Here is an 18,693-nt window from a genome sequence, read left to right as displayed (position 1 = left end):
ATTTTCTACACTGTACCGCTGTCTGCCTTACTGAAACAGGGATCCATCACTACCTGTAGTGTCATTATAAATCTGAAGCAAGAGCAAGCTCTTACCACAACAATCACACTTTTCAAGTTCACATTTCCAGCCTTGTATTGCTGAGCAAATTGCCTGTAGCACTTTTTCAAACTCATTATTTCATGTTTTGATGTGGTTTCCTCTGCCTTCCTATTATTGTTGTCTTTGCACACACTGTTTTCAAACCCTCTCGGTGTCCATGCTGCCGACTGTGCAGTTAAATATGACAAAACTATGATCCCTGTGCCTCACTGGTCCTGCTGGAAGACATGACACATTACTCGGTGTCGCTCGAGGGAGATTTGAGCGGAACCTGAGACGTCAGACGACATAAAAGCTTGTGTCAGCAAATGATGCAGGAGTGTCGCTTCACTTCAGCTGATGCAGAAACGGTCATGTTCACACGTGCTTGATTAGCCTTTAAATAAATCACATAACGTCTTTATTATTATTATTTTAACAGCAGACTCTGCTGTATAATCTCCAGACTCACAAGAGAAGACGAGTCCGCTGCTGGTCAAGAAATACCATTATTATAGTGATTTAACCGACTTGACTCTACCACTAGAGGGCGCTCACTCACAGCTAAAGGAGTCTGCAGTGGGGTGTCACTCAGATCACTCTTGGTTTATGAACATTTTTGCCTCAATAAACTGGATTAAATCACTGTCCTGTGCTTTTATTTTGAAGGTCAAGAGAATTGCTGATGTTGACAGCTACAATAAGTAATTTGTTGTCACATGTATACACGCACGTATATACATACATACATACATATACAATACATATATGTATACATACATACATACATATGCATATATACATACATATACAATACATATGCCTGTGCATATATACATACATATACAATACATATATGTATACATACATATGCATATATACATACATATACAATACATATATGTATATATACACACACATACATATACAATACATATGTCTATACATATACATACATGTATATATATATAGATACACATATATATGTATATATATATATATATATATACGTATGTATGTATATACATACGCATGTATATATATTTAAGTCTGTTTTCTTCCTGGTAAAACCTGACACCTACATTACCCACAATCCATTCACTTCTTTTAACTCTCAAAAAATACAAAGCATTGGCTAGAATATTAACATCAGCATGTGTGAATGACATTCCTTTTGTTTTCTGCTTAAGAAATTGGTTTACATATCAGAACAGAGTTGAGGGACACATTAAGAATTAATAAATGTGTCAAAATGTGTCACTGAATAAGAAAAAAATCCATCTGTGTGAGCAGCTGCAGTTCACATGCTTACCTTGGAGCTGTGGCATCAGACTTTATGATTTGACCGGGAACCTTGAACTGTGGAGGGCAGCTGGAATTTATTGGAGAGAAGAACTTCCAGTGAGCAAATGGAAGTGATGTCTTAATTTCTTTTAAGCCTTTTGTGTTGCACTGAGTCTACACTGCAGATGGTAAGCGCTACACAGCCTAAAATAATAAAAAAAAAACATCACAAATTCAATTGTATCCCAGGTTACAACAATTAATTCCGCTTTATTGTTATTTATACATCACTGATACATTGTATTCTGGTGAAATAATTGGAAGAATTATCCATATTATTCTTTGTGACTCTCCACAAGGACACAAATACTGGTGTGGAAGACCAGAAAGGGAGGGTGGGGGGTGGGTGAAAGCTCCTTGGGGGAGGGGAGGTGTCAGTACTGGACATACAACATCATGTGCCCATCAGCGCTCAGTCTACCTTCATACCTATCTGAACCTATGGAGACTCACTTGACAGCACGTGATGAGGAGACACCGAAACCTTCTGCCGTGTGCTCAACCGTGGCCAACCCACCCCCCGCCTTCCTACATCAGCGGAATCGTCCTCTTCCGACGCTCACAGCGTCAGGGCAAACCCTTATTGATATTGGTAGCAGCAAGCTTTCTAACAGTTAACATCATAATGATCTAAACAAAAACAAAAAAACTACTGTACAGCTACTGCTAAGAGAATCTAGGAACCTGGTTTTAACGCTTTTACACCAGATTAAAGTGCTAGAAGCAACCCACCAATCCACACTTTATATATATATATATATATATATTTATATATAGCATTATGTGTTTCATATATACATATATGTGTGTATAAACACACATATATGTATATATGAGTAACTATTTTAACATTAATTTACAAGGTAATATACATTATATTGTAACAGCTGAAATATCAGCACAAATAGGTCACTGTCACACTTAACAGCAAAATATATATGATTATATAACTCCATATGTATATAATCATATATACCATTATATAATTGTCATATATGCATGTAAAACAGTTAACCACGTCTCAGGCTTTTCAAATGATACCCCGAAAAGCAATTGTGTATCAAGACGTAAAAGCTTTACAAGTTTCTCCCTTGAAAGAGCGGCAGGCGGCAGCGAAAGAGCCCCGGAACCTGCAGGTGTTTGAGGTCACAGGACAGGTTATTTGCATATTCCACAAATCTATTGCAACACGTTTACTGTCTACGAACAGTACAGCAAGCAGCCCCTGCGAGAGGAACCGCCGTTAGCTGGACTCACACGTACACCCACTGAACAGAACATTACGACGATGGGTGGTCTGATTATAGCTATGTGCTTTCAGATGATGTGCTATGACAGTGAACAACAGGAGGACTACAATACACGATACTCTAGAAGTTTAGCCTCAGAAGACAAACCCAAAACTGTACTATAGTGTGAAAAGACTACACCCCCATCCCCGTGATGAATATGCTCTCTTCTCCGAGTTAAGAGTCATCGTATCCTGCTGCTGATGTGTTGTTTTTTTGTTTTGTATACTGGTGTTTGACCACAAATAACAACTTTAGTTTTCGCACACCACCATCACCAAGAGTAATGGAATGCGAGTGATGTTTTTGTCTGCTTCTCTCTCTCCGCCTATGACTGAGTGTCTCTCCGTCAACGCTGACAGCACAGTGAGTTTTGCATCCTACCAAATGAGCGGAGTTCTAGACGGGATCTGTGAAGGTGCCGGGGGGACTCCTTGAGGATCTGTGAAGTTCAGATACACAACCTGCAGCAGTAGGCGAGTTCTCTGGAGTCGCAGGAGTCCCAAACCTCAGTGGCCATCATCTTCACTTCCTCTCGTTCCAAGAGGAGAGTCGATGATCTATCCCTCTTCAACGTCTGGTGCTACTTTCCCTGTTTACCCTCTACTCAACTTTCTGATGCGACCTCATCTCACAGTGCTCTCACCAATCACCGCAACTGCTTTACCCACTGTTCTGTAAAGACGCTGCACAAGGCTGTAACAAGATACACACAAAGGTAATTTTTCACAAAAGAAAAAAAAAAGCTCTGTAATAACTGCAGTAGTAATGCACAACAAGCATCCGATAGCTGGCTTCCGGCCTGGAGAGCTCGGTGATGTGCAGTTAAGGTTTGGGACTCTGCCATTGTTCTAAAGGAGAATTCCTCGCATTGCCCTTTGAAGGACTTGTTTTTCCCTGTGATGAACTGTTGTGTTATTCGAACGCCCAGATCTCTATGTCCTGCACATAGAAATCCTCCTTTTTCGAGAGCATGGGATTTCCAAATGTTTTACAGGAGTGACTTCTGCCGTGGTAAAGGTCTCCATCCAGCCACAGGCCAAACTCTCCGCTGGAAGAGAAAACAACAAGAAGACTTCAGTTAGATTATCTCAAGGTCACATCAGGTCAGACGGTGGAAACTTAGCTTTTTTTCATTTAAACTGAGTCGATATTTACTGGAACTCACCTTCCTCCACCAAATGCTAAGGAGTCCATGTCTCCCTTGATGAAGAACATGTTGTCACCGGTCCATTTGTACACCTAGTGCAAACACAAAAACATTAGAGGATGCTGCATGACATTGTCATTGTTGACATCATTTACAAGTCTTTTACCTGTCGAGAAAAGAATACACCCATGTTTGCAGGTGGTTTAACTAACCTGATGATTCAGTAACAACTTTTATACATCTGAGGAACTCCCAGGTGCATGCTTTAAGTCACTACAGAATTGATTTGTGATTGACAAACTGGGTAAACAGCTTGTTTCGTAATGTGTTCATTGTAACGTATCCAGAACTCTCGTGGCCAACATGTGATTCCATTGCTCTGTACATCTCATATGGTGCATGACAGTACACTTCAGTCGCTCTGAAGCCAACAACAGGTGGATGATTTTCACCAAACTTGGTAGGATTATTACTTCTGAGGCTACTGCAAGTGCCAGATGATCAACTTTTAAAGTGAATCGGTCAGCAGGAGCCACATGCACACACAGAACACTCTCGTCTCATAAGCGTCGGGAGCTGATGTCCACTGAGAACCATATACTCGGTGCACAACCCCGTAGTGAAAGCCATATCTACCGAGTTAATGTCAGATTCTGACGGCCTGCTGGGGACAGTAAAACCTTTATGGATTTTAATGGAACACCAACGCAGGCGGTATTTCTTTTGGTTCTGCCGATAGCCAGTCAGACTATGAGAGACGGATCAACATGTTTGTGAGTATGGGAGAGAGAAAGAGAGAGACGTGGGGCATAAAAGGCAGCAAACACCTCCACAATGAAGCAATGACACAACATATTAGGTTTGTGATCCAGTGTAATACAAAAATTGCATCATTTAAATATAAAAAAGTTAGCATTCCCTGATTTGGGTTTACACAATAGGTCTGCAGGGTATCCATCGACCACATTAAGCTTTTCATTGCTAACATCTGCCTTTTATTTCTGTGCAGATTATAAACAAGGCTGATAATAAAACAGCATTGTGAAACTGAGAGACAAAATCCTGAACAATAGTGTGTAAGAATGAGTGATATCTAATAGTCAGAGTGCAACAAACACAAGGACATCTCCACAACCCACTCCCTTTCCCAAGCGTGTCAGTGAACGACAATGATGGCCTTCATATGCCAGAAAGGATGTAAACACACATTTCACCTCTCTTAACTTCTCTCAGAAGTTTCCTCCTCCTTCATTAATTTACGGGTTGGGTTAATGCCGTTTTTTTGCATAGTATGCTGATATGACTGGTGGCCTCTGTAAAGCAAGGCCCTCGCATAAAGAAAATATCGAAAGCTATGAAAACCTAAATAAAACAGGGACAACATGCGACAAATTTAGTGCAGAACCCTCACCTCAAACTCTGGGTTAAAGGTGAAGAGGAAGGTCTCGCCTGTGCCGTAAAAACCATCGCTGACTTTAAAGGGCTCGGATGCCAGTGCACCAAATACCTGGAGCAACAAGGAACAGTGATTAACTCTGAGATTAAAATGAAAGTTTATAGAAAAGTATCAGTGCTACAAAGGTCAGACGTTGATTCATCCATATTGCAGTGCAACACCAAAGTGTTTGTGTTGAACATGTAAGCTTACCTGGCCGTCGCTGTCCTTAATGACCATGAGCACCGGGGTGTCCTGACCCTGCATGGCTCTGTACAGCGTCTTAATGCTCATGCCATGCTTTGATGTGCCAAAGGCCAGCGTCCATGGGTACCCAATGGTCCGTGGTGGGAGATTCCTGGCAAGCTGTGGGGGAGGCGTTGATGAAAAAGGAAGGATGGAGGGAGAAAAAAGAAAGAAAGAAGGGAATGAAAAACCAAAAGGCCACAGCCACCAATGCTCAATTACATCTGCAGTGACCTTTTAACACCATCTGGTGTTTAAAGAAGAGTAACAGGGCTCCAGACAGACAGAGCAGCCTCCAGAGAAAGGGAGAGGTCCAGCACTCCCTGAGAGCCTGCTGCCCCTGCTGCTGACACACTGAAGGATTAACAGTGGCTGCCGTGTACCGGGAGATAAAGCTGACAAAAGCACTGGAGGAGCAGTGTAGTGTATGCGTCATTTTAATGGACAGATAAAACAGACATGGAAGTAAGGCAACAACTTTTTACAGTATGCAGCATCATTTTCTGCTGTATGAAATAAACGCCTTTAAATGCTCTACTCCATCTCCAATAATTTACCAGGGCCTTTTTCCTTTTTCTTGTCAGTTCAGCACATCCTCCAGGCATGGAGTCATGAAATCTGGAGGCTAGAAACAAAGGCATGCGGAGATGAGCCCCAACTGAGCTCACCTTTGGTCTGCTGTGAGCTGAGCCTGAGCTCTGAGCTTCATCCCCAAGGTGATTAAAAGAAGCTACGTATTGACAATCTATTGGTCAATATGCCAACTGGGACTCATTTGGAGCTGTATTTCTATGCGTCCGTGTGTGCATGCGTGTGCATGAGTCTGCTGCAAGACACACGCCACACCTTAATCAACAGTGAGGCAAAAATGTTTGTTATGATGTTCTCTCTCTGTGTATCTCACAGGCAGCAGATACAGAGAGAACATTATAACAAACATTTTACAAACAAGCATCAATAGATTTTCCTTTGATTACTGATGAGACTTTAAGCTGTTAATAATAACAGGGTATACTATCACTCTAAGTTGACCTGAGCAGTGTGACATTGTATTGTAATATTACAATGTTTACGATGTCACACTGCTCAGGTCAACACTTTCTCCCTTCTGACTTGCCTTTTTGTTTACTAGGGATGGGACTTTTTTGTCAACAAATCGACCGACAATCGACACGCGCGCACCTCGACAAAAAAATGAAAAGTAAAAAAAGTCGAAGTGTCACAAACACGTAAATTTCACAACCACGGTGGTTAACGAAGCTGTGCACGAAAAGGTGATCCTGCTGTCCAGGCTCTCTGCTCTCTCAGATGATCGTGCGCGCGTCACCGGCTCGTTCTCTCGAGAGGCTGTGCGCCTCCAAGCGTGTGTGTGTGCGTGCAGTGCGAACGAGGTTGCGCTTAAGTTTAGGACGGGGGTGGGTGGGGGACATAACACAAGCGATACACAAATGAAGACAGCATCTCATCCAGTCAGGATCACTGTACTTCACTCTGGTGGACACCTAACGAGCGCAGGTTCAAAAACCTGAGCCATCTGGCGAGTGGCGACACGCGTTCCAGCGGAGAGTCCGCTTTTTTTCGCCCCTCATTTTTATTATCGCTGTTCTGATGGTCAATAATGGACATTACAGCCATGTTTTTGAGGCTAAAATGTAGTAGTACACTATAGAATAATGTCCACCCCTGCATTACTGCTGTTGCTGCTGCGAAAAAAAAAAATTCGACAAAAAATTTGACACGTGGACCTCGACAATCGACTCTAAAAATTTGTGAAATTCCCATCCCTATTGTTTACATAGGTTTGCTGCAAATTATGTGTATATATAGTTTATGTATATAATTTTAACAAAATCTCTTTTCCTTTTTTTCTTCTTTTAAATGTTATTTTTAATGTTTAATTTTAACAAAATTTCTTTTAATGTTATTTTTATTTATACTTGAATGTAAATTGCATCAAAGGGAGTGCCACTCATATTTCGTTGTACACAATACAATGACAATATAAGGCTATTCTATTCTAAATACACATGGGACATTAAAAGTGTTTGAATTTTGTTCAAGAAATAAGTTAAATTTAGGTAAATGTTTCCCACCGCTGATGTGCACTTTGTTTCAACACTGTATGTACGTAGACTAGTCATAATTACTTAGGTTTAACATTGGACAGCAAGGTTTAAGCGACAGCCTTTACCTTCTCTATCTGGTCAGCCTCCAGGAGGTCACTGGGTTCTCTGAGATTGGGTTTGAAGGTTTCTGGCTCCAGCTCCGTTTTAATGGACGTGCCATGCTTGGAGTTCACCTCCTCCTTGGTGGTAATCTATTAAAAAAGAAAAGAAAAAAGAAGTCAGATGTGCATTGTGCACTAACAAGATGCTTAAGCTCCCAGTAAACACCGGTACTGGATGGGTTTGATTATGGCTACAATCTTTGTTCTGCATTATATCAGACTAGCACACACTAACAGCAGATAAAACTAGGCAGGTTGTTTACAGCAGTAACCACTAACACAGAGTTGGGAGTGGGACAGGTTAAGATTAATTCTACACAAAGGGAGTGGGAAATCCAACAGGGACATTTATAATGCTTGAACCATAGAGACAACACAAGGTCATTTTGTTGAGCAACAAAAACATATATTATTTTATATAATATATATATATATAATATTTTACAATAGTTTTTTCAAATATTTGAACTGAAATTCTAAATGTAGCATTTGCAAATAACACAGTGCTAATCAAACAACTTGATGATGGCAGTTCAATAACTTCCTGACAAATGACTAGGAATGGTTTGGCAGAACTGGGCGAGTGGGTAGTGACACTGTCTGGGAGACGAATGAGAATGCAAAGTGAATAGTAACTCAAAACAAGCCAATGAATAATTTGCACTCAACTGTTTGACTTCTTTGACCAACGGACTGTTAGGGTTATTTATCTTTCTCAATAAAGGAGGCTGATTGTGAAGCGCTTCGCCACTGATGCCTGGGATGTTCTCATGTTTCAGTTCTCATTCAAATAGGGCCGATCGGCATTGTACTCACAAAACATCAGTCACCCTGTCAGGGGAGTCTTACTTCCACTAATACACCATCCCTTTGTTCTTCACTACTCTGACCGTTCTTCTTCTGACCATTCTTAAATGCCAGATGATCTATTCATCAAAGACACATTTCTTTTTATACATAAGGGGAATTTCCTGCATTTTCTGGGTAAGCTGTATAAAAATATATACAGTATCTGTCTCTAAGCAGCACAATTAACTATAATCACTAGCTAATAAGCAGGCTACACCACTGAGTCACTAATGACAGAGGGTCTAAAAAGGAAAGCCTGACACAAAGAGATAAGGCTGGCTCACATTGGGTTCATCACTCCAAACAAACCAACTTTTTCTGTAATGAACTGATAAAAATGGTTTAACAAAATGCTTGATTGAATCTTGAGTTATTCTCAGTTTTGCTTGCATAAAAAGGTTTGAATAGATTTGGGGAGCTCCATCTCTCATGAAACCTACTCAAACTTTTTTATTTAAATCAATGGTGAAATGTGTGTTTGATGTCAGTATGCAACAACAACAGCAGCAGCAGCTGCAGATGTTATAGCCTTAAGTATGGAGCCTAAAGGAGACCGTGTTGGTGCAGACAGCAGCGGGGCTGGGCAGAGCAGAGGGGGAAGACATGGCTGGTCAGGGCACCTGGAGTCGTTTGCAGAGTGAGCGCAGATCTTCACTGTTTAGAGCGTCAATCCGACGGTGGTACTCCGTCAGAGACACTACCTGGTAGTACAAAGACAGGAACAGGTGGAACATAAAACTCTACCAACTTTAGTGGTGCTTATAGGGAGGAAATGACGAGTGTTTGAAATTACTCAAACTAAGATGTGTGATTTCCAGTTAAGTCAACAGGATTGATGTAGAAAGATTGGAAAAACAAAATGTAAACAGCTTTCGGACACCATCAGGAGTTTACTTTAGGTAAAAAAAGAAAAGAAAAAAAGAATGGGGTCAGCTGTATCAGAGTCATTTTGCATGTTTGTGTAAAATGTTTCATATTTCTAAGGTTATATGCCATAGTTATACTAAAAACAAGATCAAATCCACTGCCCTACAAACTCGCATTTAAGCCTTTCAAATGAGAATCGTTCACCATGTCCAACCAAAGACCGAAAAAGGCTCTGAAGGGAAAAGCAAACTTTAATTCAACTCAACCTTTTGTTAAGTCAAGCTCAAATGCAAATAATCAAAGAAACTCTTGAGTCTGAGAAGGCTGTGAAGTGCATAAGAGCTTAATGGTAGCATTCACCATTGCAACAACAATAAATAAGTGTCTACTGCTCTAACCGCAAAACACTTGTCAAATATATGAATGTTAAACCACTCTTTTTGTCAGGAACAACAATCCACACAACTACAACCCAGACAGACGAGCACATCGACCTACAAACATGGCTCCATTCCAGGAAAGTTACACCCCAGGCTGCTGCATTCTCCGACCAAAAGCTGCAGCTCAACATACGTTGGCGTTTAATAGTCCTCAAGTACTCGCACACACAGGGAAGCTATTTCTAGACTTGTGAAAAAGATTACAAACTCATGAAAAACACAAAAGTACCTAGTTGTGCAGTCATGTATACTGGCGTACCTTTCAACAGTAAATACATATTGAAACTTGAGATGGAACAATATACAATTTTATCACAAACTACAAGGTTGATTGTATTGAGCTCCAATTATCAGGATAACTATGAATGGAGAAAATCATGACTATTCCAGCGAGTGATTTGAACATGCCGTCTTGCTTGCCAGCACACCGTTCTGGTGATTGATTTAGCAGTGTAACTCAGGGAAAGCAAACAACTTTTCAGTCTTTCCAGAAGCTCAGGACCAAATATAAATCCTTAGTAAAAAGTTTTTGCAACTTTACAACAATTTGATACGTTTAGTAAGATTAGTAACATGGGACATTCCTCTGTATTTGAGCACATTAAATCAAATTGTTTATGGATAGAAACCAAAGAGGGTAGATTATGGACTACATTTAGTTACATTAAACCACCAAGGCAATTGCGGCTAATTTTCTTTTCTATGTGATTTCTTTTTGCCTTTTTATCAGAGGAGACCAGTGTCATGACATAAATGTCAAGTCTTCCCATGTGACCCCGCAAGTTTAAAGCAGAGCCATCAAGTGGCAGCTGGTCATGATGTCTATAAGAATCTCAACACCTATTTTGAACTACTTTCACAACTTAACAGGCGCCAAGTTAAGTGCCAAGTACCTACTGGATGATAACTGCTATCAATCACACCAGTGGGGAAAAAAGTCAGCACAACTGACAACTGTTTACTGATGTTGTAAATCATGTCAAAGTGAGAAGTAGTATAATTTTCCCATAGACTTCCACTCAAATGGTGTGTTTAATACAATACGGTGTCCCCCCAGGTGGCTAATTAATATATTAATACTTTCTGGTTGGCTAAAACCAGCAAAGTGAAAGACAAAGTCCAATTTCTATATACATGCATGAACCTTTTCCAGTATCTTTACAGTCATTTAATGTCTAGGTCTAAGTTGGTAGTAAACGCAAAGCAGAAAGACACTTAACGCCATATATTGAAGTATTTGTTTAACAATCGTAATCCACAGCGTCATATTCAACATCGCATGTTTTCCTGATAATACCGTGCAGCCCTATTTTGAAAACGTTTAAGAAACTTGTAAATGACTACATGAGTTGCATTTATCTGAGGGAAAGCCAAATAAGCACATACACCCTAATAAACTGTTCCAATAGACACATACGAGCTGACAGAAGCAGCTCTGACTGAAAACAGTGGACGGACAGCGGCCACTTCAGTCAGTAGACGGGACCAGACCTGACAAGCTAAAGGCTAGCCGGCTAGTTAGCTCAGCTAGCGAGGTAGCATGGCTTGCTAACAACAACAACAACAACGGGAAAAAGACAACATACGAGAACACACACATCAGTGGAGAGTAAAAAAAAATGAGGTAAGCACAAGGAACATACACGTGTGTACTTTGGAGTAAGCCGCGTCTCTGGGTCCTTCACCCTCCTAGAAAACATGTCTTGCTTTCTGGGCGAGGCTGAAGCTGGAAAGTCACATCACAAATCCCTTCAAGTTCTCCCCGCTCAGACCCGTGAAGAAGCAGCTGGAGTCAGCCTGTGCGACTAAAATAGAAACACTTTTTTCGACTGGGGTCCTCTCCAGCCTCTGTGATTTGTTTGACACCGGTAAAAACCAATGACAACACGAGGCAGGAGAGAAGCCGGCTTCCTGTTGGCCAAAATAACCGATGATACCCTCCCACAAACGGCAAGGTTTAAAGACACAGTTGACGTCCCGTCATTCCCTTGACGTTTTGATCGATAGCTTACAAGTGACAGGGGACAAAATATGTCTCATCTGCCACTTCTTTAGGTTATTTAAGTCCAACTGCCGGTAAAAACAAATACCTAATCAACCAGTTTAACGTGGCAGTAACTCAGTTCATGTAAGCGAGAAAACATGGTCAAAATGACCTGCAGAGAAGTTCTAACTGAGCATCAGAATGGGCAAGAAATGTGATCTAAGTGACTTTCAACGTGGCATTGAGGTTTGTGTTGTTGAGAATATCAGAATTGTTTGATTTACAAGGATTTTTCCACTCACACGTGTCTCTAGTGTTGAAAAAGAATTGTCCAAAAAAAGAGAAAATATCCAGTGGGTGGCAGTTATGTGGACAAAACAATGCCTTGTTTATGCCAAGCCGTTTATGCCAGAGGGTAGAATGGTCAGACAGTAAAATGACAGGGAGACAGCAATAGCTCAAATAATCACTTGGTTAAACCAAGTCAAATTTATGCCAAGGGTCATCTTGCAATTTTACTAATTGCTTCAACAAAATCTGAATTCAGATCTGTATCACCACCAAAACTTAGTAATTGCTGCCTTTGCCATGACCTACGTCTCCTAGAAAATGTTATCCAAATTGGTGTTTTACTGTTTGTGTTAGTCTGCTTGCAGACAGACAGACAGACAGACGGACAGATAGACAGACATACAAGATCAAAACACAAACTCCTTGATGAAGGGAATAAAATAATTCAAATTCACTTCATGGTATTTACATTATTTGTTAAATATTAAGAGTTTTATATCAGAAAAACGTCCATGTTTCTCACGAAAGGTGAAGGTGTTAAAATCACGTCTTTAACAGGAAAAACAAGAGCAGCAGGTTCCTATTTACCTCAAAGAGTATCACGTAGCTTCTGCTTGCCTTAAGTCCAAGGACAAACAAATCAGTCGACCATGTTCCCTGAATCAATCATTTACATTAAAATTTAAATCCTGGCTACTGCTTCCAGAGTGTTTTGATTTCCCTCACACAGTGAATGCATCCTTTTCATTATCCACAGACTTCTCAACAACCTTATTTGACCAAAACCCACCCAAGCTGTGCACGGTGCAGCAACATTGCACTAATAGTGCTATAAATCTAGACGGACAGCTGTGTCTATGCATCCTTGTCTCACTTAAACTTTCTGTCAATCTACAATAACGGGCAAAGAGGAAGAATGATTAAACCCACAGCAATTCAGTTAAAACGCTCAGTTAGACGTTGCTCAACGACTGCATTCTGTGCACAAGTTGAGCATAATTATATGCCTTTGTACCATTCAGCAAATAAAAGTTGCCAAATGCTGACCAGCACCAGCCACAGTCACACGTGTGATGAAACTACACCGACTAAGAAGCATAAACAATTACACAAACATGCAAAACACTTTGGTTGGAAGTTGAGAGAAGCACATTTCCAAGCAAAGCAAGTGTTCACAGAAATTACGTGTGAACAGAAAATACGATGTGATTAAAAAGTTCACGGCAACAAAAATGTCAACCATCAAATAAGGAAATATGCAGTGGGACACAAAGGTGCAAAACACACAAACACACATAATACAAAACTGCACTGTTAAAAACCAAAGATCGGCACAGTACACTTAGCACTACATGACGAAAGAAAATCAACAGTCATTTAGCACACAATTTAATACGTAATGATAAACTAAACAATACACCAGGTGAGATTCTGGCTTCACAGGATATGGATTAATCCATAGTGGAGGACTATACTTAATCCATGTCTGTGAGCCGTAAAACAAAACAACAGATGCATTGTAAGCAAAGTGAGTGAGCAGTTTTAGCTCTGAAGACCTTACCTCCCACTCCTTGACATTAAGATCAGTGATGGGCTCATCCTTCTCCATCTCCGACACCTCATTCTTCTTGACGACCATGAAGCCGGGCTCTTGTCCCACGCCCCCAACACCCTCACCGAACATGTCTGGACTCCACTGCATGAAGAACACATACAGGTGGTCTGACCTGCAGGTGGAGACACAGGGACAAACACGAGACAAGAGGCTTGGTTTTCTAGATGGTAAAAAAATACATGAAGTGAATCAGGATTCTGAGCATATTCCGAAATCCTTTACTACTATAAGAAGTTAGAAAACATCTTGCTTCCACTCCACTTATACCACTGAGCTGTAACAAGTGCTATGCCTTTGGGACACTGTTTATTTCTGTTTACAAATATCCTGCAACACAAGCCATTACTTTGCGCAGGGAAGCCTGTGAATCAGAAACGTAGGCATCTTGTTTTGGAAGAAATACTGTTACACATGGTTAAACTCGCATTAATTGCATTTGCTGACCACTTAAGGGGTAGCACAATAAGATTTAAGCACATGACATTCATATATTATCCAGTTGTTAGAGTGAACACATTAGCTGACGGTTGCTTTTTTTTTTTTTTTTCGGAAAGACACAAGCAGTTTTAGTATTTCTGCAGATCCGACAAATCTAAACCCTATTTTCATTCTCATTAGAGCTAGTTTCTTCCTCACCATTAACACCACAGGTCTGCACGATGAAGCAGGATTGGTGATTAGTGAGATAACTACAACAGTGGGTTGCTTCTTACCCAGTTTTAATCACCATGTTAAACTATGCTGCAAAACCTAACCGGCTCTGCAGATTAGCAGCAACTTGGCTACAGCTTTTACTGAAGGAGGCTACTAGGAGCTCAATAGTGTTCACATTCAGGGAAATAACTTTGGTTTTCCCTGGTTATTTTTTATATGAGCAACTCTCATGATTGCAGAGGGCCAGCTCCTCTGCAGGAGTCTACCTCTATGTAGGACCCCCCCCCCCCCCACCACCACCTGCCATCTTCATTTCAGTCTCTTTTTTCCTTTTTAGCTGTAGCAGTGTCAGCAGAGAATGACATAGGAAGCATTGGAACATTAGACTAAAACACAGAGTGTAAAGGCTCCTTTTATGTTGCTTTCACATTATGACAACCGTCACTTCCCATATACGTCCATGTGCATCGTACGTTGGCATGACTGCAAAATATGCACTGGAGGCCAATACCTGGGGGTTTCTCACGACAAACATGGCAATGGCAGAAGACGATGTGCTAATGTAAAATTACCAACTTCTGATATTGTTATAATTTCTTGCACGTATGCAACGACCATCTGCCATAACTGTTTGCTACACCGTCACCCCATGACTTCTGGTGGCACTGCTCCATTTCATCCCTTTCGTTTGTAAGATTCTGAGGACATGCACTACTTCGGACTAAATTATACACTAGAGTATACGCTCTGTCTGTTTCTGAATATCTAACACTAAGCATAAACAAACCTTAATGGCAGACCTGTCGTACTGCACATGCTCTGAGAATATATCTAAGCAACACAATCAATAGATGAAATATGAAAATGTAATTATAGTCAGATGTAATAGCACATCTTATTCAAAGCTTAATAATTTATACATTCACTCAATCAGTGAGTTTGTTTTAATCTGGATTATGAATTTAACTCCCTTGGGTTCCAAAACATGCTGCTCTGCTGCTTTCATACGTGTCCATGTTTGAAATTAGTCAAAAGCAGCGAACACGCCACCTTTGATGGGAACGCTCTAGAGAAAACCCCGGATGACTCGACCAACTTGATAACCACCGGGCGATTGAGCGCTTAAGCAAAACCGAGCTTGTTCAGCTCATTGCAGCCAGATAATGAGGCGATAGATGTGCTGCACTTTAGTTTGTAACCTTTGCAGGAAAGTCTCTGATAAATCTGCTGCTAAGCTACCAAAGGTTTCACAGAGTTCATCAGCCCTCTGCTGTAAAGTGGATTTATTGGAAGTTAATAACAGTATACGCTAAACCTCACTGATTGAAATGCTTTGTTAAACATTAAGTTTAAAGACAATATGAAGCAGACTATTGAGCAGTTTTAACATTACACACTATGGAATATCAATTTCCTTACAAGGGACAACTCTTACGATGAAGATAAAAACACATCTGTTATCTCCTGCAACTGCCCAACATTTAAATTTGACCCTTCCCCCTCTTCTTCAACCCAGTCATGCAGCGAAAGAGGAAGCTTTTCTTGTATGTTAACGTTTAGGTTATATGATAGTAGAGCGTAACCCGTGAAGAGGCTGAAAACAAATGGAGATGACAGACTGTGTTACGCACTGCTATGGCTGGTAAACATGAAAGAGATGTGGCAGACTCAGTAGGCTGAGCTGCATTGATGATCCTCATTGTGTATGGCTCATTCAAAAGCCTTCTTTTCCCCCTCACACCACTGCGAGGACATTTAAAGACACATCAAGCGGGTCACTTCCCATCTAGGTCATGCAGCATTGCAAGAAAAGACACTATAAACCGCTGTGTGATGTCCGTGTGAACAGCTTATGGTCATTCCTCCCACACACTTAAGTCTTCTTGAAAGAGAGATAAAATAAAGTTCAAAGAATAAGTAGTAACATGTTTTAAATTCTAGTTTTAATTCTACTCTGTCTGGTCTCTGGGCTATCAACCCAAAGAGCAACGAGCATCGCAGCAAACTTGTTTACCAGGTGAGAAATGCTGTTGCCAGGCAACCTGTGCATGAAAACAACAACGCTTTAACAAGAAAGATGTCTGAAGTACACAGTGGATAATGAAGTGAGGGAGATTTCAGCGTCATTACGGCATTCAGCACACTGCATAACCAAAGATGCATTTCTGGTGCCATGACTAAATGAAAAGGACATGCCTGTTTGTCAGATTCAAATGTGATTAGTCACTAGAGAGACAGAGCACCGTGTGTGCTTCTGCGGTAAACTCTGTACACGTGTTGTGCAGCTTGGGTCAAACAATCGCTCTTCACCAATGACAGTTAGTTCTGTTCCTCAGTCTTAAAAAAAAAGAAAGAGACATTATAGTGTTCAATCGGTGCCAGAGAACATTTTTGCTGTGTTTCAGTTATGGCTCCAGGTTTTGCCTTAAAAAAACAAAAACAAATGACTCAGCAGATTAAGCCATAAGTGGTTCATTAATTAAAATCAACTCCCTACATAAACATGTTGCTCAAGTTATGTGGAGACACATATTTCCTTGTAATGTGTCTCCTGACAGTGCAAATGGCTCTAATATAATTATGGAGACTGCTGACTCTGCAACTGTACGTCCACACCGTGCGACGCATCCTGATGCAAGACTGTTTTCAGTTTTAGTTGGAGGGCAACAGCGCAGGTCAGACAAACCTCATGAAACACATGCAGAATAGGATGTCGCTGAGGAGTGACTGCACAGAGACAGAGACTTCCTTAGTGCTGCATACGCCATAGGTTTGCTCAGCACAGGAATAGAGAGAGTGCGTTTCCCTGCAGAATGAATGAACAATAAATAATTTCAGAGGGAGATGGGCAGAGGCCGCAGTGGGAGTCAGACCTGACAAAGAATGCATATTTGATTAGTTTCAGATAAAAAAAAAAAAGGGCTGAAGGTGTTTCAGAAACTCAACAGTGGAATGTAATGGTGTATTTTTTCTATTTTTAAGCTGGTACAGCATAGGCTTCAAGGTTTTAAATTAATTTAGGACACAGGATCAGAGGCTTCCAGTCGATATCATAGAAATTCATTGCTTGTATTCTAATGCATTGTGCCCTGGGTTAATGGCAGGTTTTACAGAGCTTTTTACTGACCTTTCCCGCGGCACAGCAAACCAGTACTCATGCTTTTTGCCCTGCTGGGCATACTGCTGCATGGAGGCGCTGGCATTGGAGACAAACGTTTTCTTCATGGGCTTCCCCACCCGCAGACACAAGAACTTGTGGGTGCGGTGCTTCCGGCTCTCCGCTGACCCTGTACCTGCTGAAGGAAAGAAGAAACGGTCACAGAAGCATCAAAAAATGAGCAGTGATGTAAGTGCCAGGCTATGAAAACAAGAAAAAAAAATACTGTGGCTTTGAAAGAAGTGCTATATTTGCTTCCCTGCTGACACCTTAATGAGAAAACTGATACTATCCTGTCTGTTTGAATGTCTGCCATCCAAAAATATAAAACACATCTTGACAAACTGTGCAGTCTCTTCACAATACTTGCCTCACTGATGTGACCCAGTTTACCATTGTCTGTTTACTGGCAACGTCAGCCAGCTTTAGTCATTTTGAGACAGAAACACAACAGTTAACGGAATTGAGCGAGGCACTATAATTAATAGTGGCACCAAGTCTTCAGCCAATGGAACATTATCAGTTGCCTCTTGTGATGTCACAGCCTCTGGAGGCTGAATGAGATCACTGTGTCAGAAGCATTACACTGGCACATACTGTCAAAAATGACTAAATACCATCAAAGTGCTCAGAAAACACAGCTCAGGGAGACACATTTCATTTTCAACATGCTTGTTTTTCAAGTCGCTGCTATTCCTGGTGTGGGCTGTGCTAATGTGTGTCGAATAAAGTGCAGCCCTGCTGAGGCTCCTGTGAATTAGAGCTGCTTTTGCAGTAGAGCTCTCTGCGAGACAGTAATTGCTCTGGAGAAAATGGTAAATCTCTCTCCCACTGACTTGACCCGCTTCTTGTAGGAGGGAGAGACACCTATTTGCAATCACAACAGTGTACACAACTTGAATGGGTTATACTGGTGCACAAATAAGTAATAAGGCAGTAAATACTAGATATTAGTAATATATTTTTCAGTCCGTTACTGTAACTACAATAGTATATTATTCGTCTCACTACAGTCCAGCATCTGATTTATTTCAAAACACTAAACATGATCTTATTTGAGACGT

General features: G+C 40.9%; 1 protein-coding gene across 8 annotated transcripts in view; it reads right to left on the bottom strand.

Annotated features, from left to right (window-relative positions):
• Window positions 1-1,616: 1,616 nt before the first annotated feature.
• The window catches only part of oxr1a (oxidation resistance 1a), a 79,815-nt gene continuing 62,738 nt past the window's right edge, over window positions 1,617-18,693 (bottom strand). For 2 of the 8 annotated variants that reach the window (XM_083893694.1, XM_083893689.1), the window contains exons 8-15: window positions 17,600-17,765; window positions 13,765-13,930; window positions 9,242-9,322; window positions 7,737-7,862; window positions 5,513-5,665; window positions 5,276-5,371; window positions 3,883-3,956; window positions 1,617-3,765 (exon numbers count right to left, since the gene is read on the bottom strand). In XM_083893694.1, coding sequence (XP_083749820.1) covers window positions 3,630-3,765; window positions 3,883-3,956; window positions 5,276-5,371; window positions 5,513-5,665; window positions 7,737-7,862; window positions 9,242-9,322; window positions 13,765-13,930; window positions 17,600-17,765 — 998 coding nt within the window. In that variant the 3' untranslated portion in view covers window positions 1,617-3,629. Of the gene's footprint in view, window positions 3,766-3,882; window positions 3,957-5,275; window positions 5,372-5,512; window positions 5,666-5,809; window positions 6,171-7,736; window positions 7,863-9,241; window positions 9,323-11,571; window positions 11,722-13,764; window positions 13,931-17,599; window positions 17,769-18,693 lie in introns of those variants that run through there. The other 6 variants (XM_083893693.1, XM_083893688.1, XM_083893690.1 and 3 more) reach the window with 5 other exon arrangements.

Source organism: Microchirus variegatus (genome assembly GCF_963457635.1).
Source record: "Microchirus variegatus genome assembly, chromosome: 1".
NCBI lineage: Eukaryota > Metazoa > Chordata > Actinopteri > Pleuronectiformes > Soleidae > Microchirus > Microchirus variegatus.
This window is presented reverse-complemented; position numbering and strand designations above follow the sequence as displayed.